General features: G+C 57.5%; 1 protein-coding gene across 1 annotated transcript; it reads right to left on the bottom strand.

The window, feature by feature from the left end:
* Positions 1–280: 280 nt before the first annotated feature.
* Positions 281–8,489, bottom strand: DNASE1 (deoxyribonuclease 1). The gene is given in 9 exon segments (XM_050968695.1): positions 281–334; positions 2,613–2,630; positions 2,632–2,710; positions 3,766–3,831; positions 3,833–3,909; positions 5,212–5,324; positions 6,587–6,702; positions 7,368–7,451; positions 8,458–8,489. Coding segments are annotated over 9 exon segments (639 nt in total).
* Between the last annotated feature and the right edge of the window lie 243 nt (positions 8,490–8,732).

The following is an 8,732-nucleotide window of genomic DNA, read 5'->3' on the forward strand; positions in this document are numbered from 1 at the left end:
GGCCCGATTCCTGGAAATCGGCTGAATCTGCCTAAAGCCGGCCCTGCCTAGAGAGGTGGGTTTGTGACCAGCCATGAGGATGTGCCAGGAGCAGCAGGTAGATGCCAGGAGGCTGGTATTTGGCTATAATCGTAGACACCGAGGTTCAGCCTGGGGAGCTCATCTGAAGGCATTGGCGCTGCAGCCAGCAGCAGCCAAAGGGAATATGAATGCAGTAGAAATTGCTTTGCTACGTCTCCTGGCCTAGCGGAGGATGGAGCAAGGCAGGAGCAGGCGAGCCTCAGTGAGCCTTCAGAGTCACTTCCACCGGGAAATGGTCACTCACGGTCAGGGTCTGGACACAAAGGGGAGAAATCACAGACCCTAAGTTGTGGGGCTGCTCAGCAGGCATCAGATACAGCTTGTCCATGACTTTGTGTCATGGCTCCTGTTGTCACATGGAACCTGGCACTTCCGGAGGTGCAGCAGGAGGCAGAATGGGTTAATGGCAGAGCATGTGTCTAGATCTCTTCTGTGCCCTGATACTGACTCATTGCATGGCCTTGGGCAAATCATCCAACCGCTCCAGGCCTCAGTTTCCCTCATCACAGGGCTCTGCCAGGGTCAGTCAATTAATATTAATGAGGTGGTCTGAGATCCTCCTATGCAAGGCGACTCATCAAATGCAGGGGTCCCGTCAGCTCCCTGCCTTTGGGGAGGAGAGCGCCCTGCATGGTTTTAGATCAGCTCTCAGGCGGCATTCCCAGCAGGAGTGTGAGCGCAAACCAGGGGATGCCCGGCCTGCGCTCACCCCACGGACATCGAGGCCAGCAGCACCTGCCGAACAGGAGGCCAATGCCAGAATGAGCCAAGGCTCCCCCAGCTCCTCCCTCGAGCTCAGAGCCCTTTATGGAGGGGAAACTGAGGTATGGAGTGGTGAGGAGAACAGGCCACGCAATTCAAGCCTAAGGTTTAACCCTCTCCTGCCCTGTGCCTTGGGGAGTCTTTCAGACCAGTGCAAAGAATGTGTAAAATGCTTCCAGGCTGAGCTGGCCTGGAGCGTGCCACTGTCACTTCACACAACCATTCTAACAAGCCACGCAAGGGGAAGGTCCTGGGCTGTCCGGCCCTTGGCCTCTCGACGCCCGTTCCTGCGCCCTAGCCACTGGGCCATGCTGCCTACACAGCGCCCCCAAGAGAACTGCCATCTACACACATGCAAAACACAGCCACAGACCCCAGGGGAGCTGGCCTCCCGAGGGGCTGAATGGTTCTGTGCCGTGAGCCCCCTCTGTTGTGGCATCCAATCAGGTAAGAACACAGGACGCATGCGCTGCAGTGGATGGCACTGCTGAGAGGAGAGCCAAGACCTCAGTGTAATTCACCCTCTAATTTCCCAGCGCTGTGAAAGGAGCAGCTGGAGACTCCTCTCTCACCTACACCCAGAGGCGCTAACTTTTATTTTTCCCAAGGGGTGCTTCACCCCTGCTCTGCCCCGAAGCCCTGCCCCCATTCCACCCCTTCCCCCAAGACCCCGCCTTCACTTCACCTCTTCCTGCCCTCACACCACCCCTGCTCCGAGGCCCCCACCTGCCTGCCACTCGCTGCTCTCCGCTCTTCCCCAGCCACCAAACAGCTGTTTGGCTGCACTGCGTATCAGCTGTTTAATGGAATCTCCATCAGCTGCTTCACAGTGCCCTGGATTAGTTGTTTGGGGGCATTGCCAAACAGCTGTGGTTGGTGGGTTCTGAGCACCCACTATTTTTTTTTTCCATGGGTGGTCCAGCCCCGGGGCACCCACGCAGTTGGCGCCTATGGCTATACCAGTTTATTGCTGGTCAGCCAAGAACAATGGTTACCCCACTGAGAGAGCAGGATCAGGCCTGGGGTTTTAACCAATGGCAGGGGCTAACTGCAGGTGTGGGAAGATTATACACAATGTCCATAAGAAAATGGCCACTAGCAACCACCAGCTGGGGCGGCGCGAGCTGTACAGCATAGAGCCAGCAGGGCCGTCCAAGTGGAAATGCTGTATCCTGGCCAGGAGGTGATGTAACTATGTCTGGGGCCCATCATCCTGCCCTTTGGGCAGTCAGTGATGCCACAGCCAAATGCATGTGAAAGGCTGTCCTGTAGATCCTCCGCTCTTACCCTGCCCCAGCTCTCACTCTGCACAAGGTGCAGGACAATGGAGAATCAGGCCTCCAGCCTCGTCTACACCCACAAGCGGTGCCCCTTTTGGCCCCTAGTGTGGATGGAGTTAGACTGGTCTAAAAGTGCTTACCCCGGGATAGCTCTTCCCATCTGGGAAGGGGAATAAGCTATCCAGCCCCTTTATATGGTATAACTGCATCCACACAAGTTCCTGCCCCTATAATTACAGCAGTAAAAAATCACACTCCAAACCCACAGTTATAGCAGGACAGCACCTGTGTGTAGAGCAGGCCTTAGTGTAGCTGAGCTGGACTAGCCTTTAACTCTCGGAGACTCACCGCAAAGCTGGGTGCGGTGATCTCTGAGCCTGGCCCCAGTCCTGACCAGCTGTCGCTGTCCCCTGGCTAGCTAGCAGCTGTTGTCCCCGCTCACAGCTAGCTGCTCTGCGAGTACACAGGCAGGTTGCCAGCTTCACTTACATCCTCACGCTGCAGGTGGGAAAGTCTCCTGGAAGTTGTTGACCTTGGCAGATCTGGCCATCATACCACGCTGCAGCTCAGAGCCACTCACCACGATCCTGTGACACGCCACAAGGGACTAGGGTTAAACACTGCACTTCTCTGGCAGCTGGGCTTCAGAGTCACACCCTGCAGGGAATGCCCTCGCCTGCCCCAGAGCCAGGCTGGAGCCCAGGGCTAGCGATGGCAGCACTGCTGGTGGGGTTCCTCACTAGCTTCCTTGAGTCGTGGAGCCAGGGAGAGTGCTGGGGGGAGCTGACAGGGTGGCCTGGTTTGTGCAGTCCTGGGGGGAAATCCCTCTCCCCAGCAGCTAGACCCCCGAGAGCAACCCCGGGCTCTCAGCCAGCTCCATCTGGTACAGGACCTGCACTCAGTGGAGGCAAGTGACAGCTGAACGTGGGGAAGTGAAATTGGCAAGAAACCACCATGTGCAGGGCCAAGTTCCAGCAACACCTGATTCAGAACCTTCTGGAGAGAGCGGGGCTGCCTATTGCACCTGGGTGTGTGGGGAGCACATGCCCACAGCACGGCACAGGGCAATCAGGGTTAATGAGTGTCCTGGCTGGGCTACAGACAGTCTCCCTCGTCTGGGGTCTGTGCCAGAGGAGTGGTTTTCCACAGCTGAGATGGTCTCTGAGTATTCCCAGATGTGGTCCTATGAGTGATGGCCTTCTGTGCTAGAGCACTGCCCCCCTGCAGCCCTCTCCTTGTCGCTTTTCATCCCCTCCCTGTTATTTCCTGTCCCCAGGGCTGGCACTGGCTGTGCTGGGCTGTCTCTTGGGGCTGCTGTCATTCTTATATCTGATGCACTGTGGCATGCATGCAGTACTCTCCTGCCATGGTGCTGCATTGCTGAGGGGCTGGCAGCCCCAGGGACTGAAACCCACTACTGACTGGTGGAACAGGCACAGCCTGGGCAGCGGCAGCACAGGCTCCCATGACACCCCACTGCCCATCTGCCTCAGCACTGGCCCAACCCCGGCCCAACCCCGAAGGGCTGACGGAGACCCCCTCAAGCCATATAGCCCTGGGCTTCTTCGTACAGCTGCCAGGCCCAGGCCCAGGCCCAGTAGCAGCACTAGGGATGATGATCAGCAGCAGCAGCTCTCCTCACTGGTCGTAGGCACAGTTTGTGTACAACACGGTGGTGTCTGCACTGTCCGGGATGAACCACTGGAAGGCGCAGGCGGATGGAAGGCCAGTCCTGCGGCCCGACATAGGAGCAGTCAGCGTTGAAGTCTCCCAGGAAGATGATGTTCTGCCAAGGAAGTGCCAGGTCACTGAGAGGGGGCCCAGCTAGGCCAGCCCCCACACCTAGCACACATTCAAGGCAAGAACCTCAAGCCCTTCGCTCTGGAGTGTCTCAGGCAGCCCTGCCAGTGCCACGAGCTGAGGTCTCGCTGACTAACCACTGCTCTCCTTGGCTGTATGTGTCTTTGTGGCTAAGGCAGGGGGAAGAGCTGACACAGGGTGGTCTGGGGGTCTGTCACTCCCTCTTGCCATTCTGCTGGTTCTTTCTCTGCACAGGGGGGTTGTCTTCTCTGGGGCTGGGGTCATGAGGCTTTTCTTCCGCTCAGCTACATGTGAGGTCCTGACACCGCAATGACCTTAGCCTACGGGGCTGACATTTCATCTGCAGAGCAGTGGCAGCACAGGCAGGGCCCCCCACGTCTCCTGCTGATGTACTCAGCCCAACCCCAGAGACAGCAGCTCTGGGGAGGGAGTGCAGTGCAGGTGCCTGGGCTCTGGTGCCAAGACCACCCCTAGGGTGACATGCTGTGTGCACCTCCTTGGCTCAATGTCATCAGGGAACAGCTGGCTTCGGTCACCACTGCCCTGGGCCCAGTTTCAGCAGGTGAAAGGGCCTATGGCCCATTCCTGATTGCTCAAGGCATTGGCACACTGGGCCCGTGCTGTCCAGGCTGAGCAGCAGAACCCATCGATTTAGCTGGAAGCAGGTCCAGGATCCTCATTTGCCATCCGTGTGATGAGACCCTGGCAGGGGAGTGGGAAGGAGCCCACATCTCCCCACCCTTGGGCACTCTGCCCACAGTGGGGTTGGGGCTGAGCAAACAGCGACCATGGGAAGGCAAGGGTCCCAGAGGGATTGTGTGCTGGGGAGGGGTGTGGCTCTGAGGCCTACAGCTGAAGGGGTTGGGGGCAGCGCAGATGGGCCTCTCTGCTCCACAGCTTTGTTTGACACAGATCAGCATGTGGATATGGACGAAGAGGGATTCGCTTTACCAGAGGCAAACCCTGCTGGTTAGCTCCAGAGCTCAGTGCCCAGCCACAGCAAGTGGTGTGCAGCAGGCCTGGCTGCTCCCTCCGACCGTTCCTGGTAACCTGCACTGGCCCAGGCAGACAGAGCAGCTGGAGGGGCTCTGGGCAGGAAGTGGGGGCGTCGGCATGAGTAATAGACTAGCTAGGATCTTCCACAGCCAAGTCAGCTGACATCCCATTCAGGCAGCAGCAGCCTCAGACAAGACAAGCGAGGGAGGGAACACCAGTGAGTTCATTCACACAGCAGGCGCTGGGTTTGCGCCCAGCTACATCTGCTTACATCAGTCCCCCACTTGTCGATGACATCTAAGTAGACATCGTAGAGGGCATCAATCTCTGCCACAGCCTCGCTGGGGGGTGTATGCAGGGGCACCAGCACAAACTCCTGCACCTCTGCAGAGACACAAGTTACACAGACAGCCATTTTCTGTGTGCACGCAGAGCCATCACCCATCACCCCTGCTATCTCTCTCTCACACACACACACACACATCTGGGACTGTTCCACTCTGGCGTTCCCAAGACCATGCTCTCCGTGTGGACACTTCCCCTCCCCCTCAGAATCAGACAGGACTGGGACTTGAACCCAGGTCTCCCATTACTCGTGCTCGCTCTATTGTCTCTTGGCAGTTCCTACAGTGCTAGCAGCTCCAGTCAGCTGCACTAGCCTCCCCTGGTCCCTCTGCACCTGGGTGCTGCCCTCCTGGGTCAGCGTCACCCGCAAAGGTGCTCCTGGCTGGCTTTGTGCTGAAGCAGCAGCTGTCAAAGGAAGCTGCAGAGCAGGGGGTTAGTTGCCAGTGAAGCCTTTAGGCTGGGCTCCCACTGGCCAGGACTGTCGCTGCTTCTCCCCAGCTGCTCTGAGGAGTTCAGCCCCCCTGAGAATGGCTGCCGTGGGGTTTGTACGTTAGTGCACAGCCACCCTTCCCCTCCCTCGTGACCAAGCCGTACCCCAAGGAGCAAAGGGATCGTGGGCTGGAGGAAGGGTGGGTATACTCACAGCCCCCATGACCCCCAGCTGAGCTCTGGGTCCCAGCTGCACCTGGCTCTACAGTGAGCTGAACTCATCTCCAGCTGCTGAACCCCAGCCCAGGCAAGCACTCCCCAAGCCAGCATCCAGACCCACACCTATTGGGGACTGCAGGTCTTGAACCCTGGTCCACAGGGCGCTTCCGCACCAGTGAGCGCCAACCCACCACCCACAGACCTGCTAAATGGGATCTACCTGCTCAGGGCTGCTTTCCCTGCCATATCTGCCTCTGCGACCTGCTAATGAGCTCCTGGTAACCTGGCCCTGCCTGACCCCAGACCTCAGTTTGCCCTCTGGCCTGTTGCAGACTTTGACCTCCTGGTATCAGACTGGCTCTGATGCCCAATGCCGCTCCAACTACTAGGTCAGGCTGCCTACATACCAGTCAGAATGAGTCCCCAGGCCCGGATCCAGCCCCACACTCCCCCTATTTGGATCGAGGCCTGTCTCTGAGTTGAAGCATCATTCCCAAAGACTTTGCCGAACTCTCCATGGTAATGTTCCTTGTTCCCTGGAGGGAGGGATCAGCGTTTGGGGGAGCAGGGTCTTCTCTAGCTAGTTGCGGGATGGCCTGGGGTGCTGCTTCTCCCAGTGCCATGGGGCAGAGAGATTCCTGGGCCCCGCTTACCTGTGTAGGGGGAGGAGAACTTCAAGATGAAGGGCTCCCTGCTGAAGGTGTCGCTCCCACAGGGCTCACAGCCGTCATCATAGTAGTAACTGTTCACCACCGACACCACACCCGTCCTGCCAGGAGGAGAGATGGAATGACCACACACAATCAGGTGGCTCCACTCTAGGGTGGGTCCTGGTGCACCCAGGATAGGGTGGCCAAGTGCCTGGTTTTCTGTTGGAAAGTCCAGTCGAAAAGGGGACCTGATAGGATCCAGCCAGATCTACTGAGCAGACATCCAATGTCCAGTTACTGCAGGCCTGATAGGCGCCAAGTCATCACCCACATCAGCCCCTATTTAGCCAGGGCTGCCTCCTACCTGCATCACGTGGCTGCAGCTCCAAGCACCAGCAAAGCAAGTGAGTCCCTCCTGACCTGGGTAGAGGGGTGGGAGGGGAAAAGCAGTGAGTGACAGGAGGGAAGGTGGAAGAGGAGTGGATGGGGCAGGGCATCATGGGAAAGAGGCGTGGAAGGGGCAGAGGCTTGGGGAAGAGGCATGGCAGAGGTGGGGCCTCAGGGGAAGAGGTGGGGTAGGATGTGGCCTCAGGGGAAGGGACGGGGCTGGGGAGGTTCCGGTTTTTAAATATTATCAAATCGGCAACCCTAGCCCAGGCGCCTGCATGCAGAGAGCAGCAGTGGCTGGGCAGGAGACTCAAGATCGTGGGGGATGCTTTGGACATCACCTGAGGTGAAAACACCTAGTACTGTCACTAGCTCTGGCTGTTTGCTGGATCCTTACCTGTAGACAGAGAGGTACTGCTCCTTGTAGGAGTTCCGGCCCAGGGGCTTGCTGACCACATAGCTGTATGGCTGCAGATGTGCCCTAGAGTAGGGGCAGCAGAGAAGCCGGCAGTGAAGTCCGTGCTGGAGCAGGGAGGGCCATGCACACGTCCAGCACATCTCCCTGCTCTGCACCACCTCCCACAGTTCCCGTCTCACCCCCAGCCAATCTCCCAGCCAGCACAGGAGTGACCCTGCCTGCTTTACGGCTGAGACATCTCTCTCCAGGCAGACCCCTTGCCACTCTGTTCTGGGAAGCCAAGCTTGGAGGAGGGGGGTGCCTCAGGGAGCATCGTTCCCCTGGGGCCCCTTCAATATGTAGGCTGGCTTGACATGAGTAATTGGACATGGGTGAGGCCTTATTTCTTGGGAGACAGGATTAGGGAGGTAAGTGGAGCAGCAGGCTGGAAACAGACTGTCTGTGCTAGCTAAGATAAGGGGGGATCCTCAGGGAACGACTGACAATGGACAAGATAATAATGGATAAGCGAAGCTTGGAAGGTGAGCTGAGGCAAAGAGAATGATGTGCAAGGACAGTGCATGCTGTACAAGAACTGGGTTCCGCAAAGGGAGCACGCTCATCCCCAAACAGGGGATGCAATGGCATGTATACATGTCTATAAAAAAGAGGGTGGCCGGGTCACTTTGGATGGGTGGTACCGGTATGCCCTATCCTCACCCCTTCCACTTGAGTCTGATCAACTTAGCATAGCTTCGCCGTAGGCTCAATGTAGTGACCTGAGTGACGGGAATGGAGTTGAACTGAGTTCTTGGGAAGCTGAGTGGAAGAGGTCTTGTGGGAATCCCTCCGCCACGGAGGTCCTGAACGCCTGTGACTTCCTCCACGTCAGGGACAGCTGCAGGTCCAACCACCGCCAACAGAATCAGACCTCACTGGTGTCATGTTACCCCTGGCCTGAGGCTGTAGATCTGTCCACTGCACTTCCCAAGCCCATTCCAGCCCTCTCCACCCCTTTGACAAGCTTCTCCTGAGGGGCTGGTGGCCCTTGTCCCCAATTCACACCCATAGGGTAGGGTTCAGTTCTGACCTTACACCAGTTTCACACTGGATGGCCTCCATTGGCTGTCATGGAGTTACACCTCATTTATACCTGAGTACATGAGATCAGAAGCAGTGTATACAGTCACTTTGGACTGGTGCAAACGGCTGCACCATGCCCTGCTCCGTATCTGCACCTTGCTGATGTCCTCAGGGAGTTCTGTGCTCCTCTGTTTGTGCTGTCTTTAGTATACAAGATTATTGCCCTGAAATGTGCCACCCTGGTACCACTGTACCCCATATCATGCTTGCTTTGTGAGAATG

The sequence above is a fragment of the Gopherus flavomarginatus genome, chromosome 9, assembly GCF_025201925.1.
Source record: "Gopherus flavomarginatus isolate rGopFla2 chromosome 9, rGopFla2.mat.asm, whole genome shotgun sequence".
NCBI lineage: Eukaryota > Metazoa > Chordata > Testudines > Testudinidae > Gopherus > Gopherus flavomarginatus.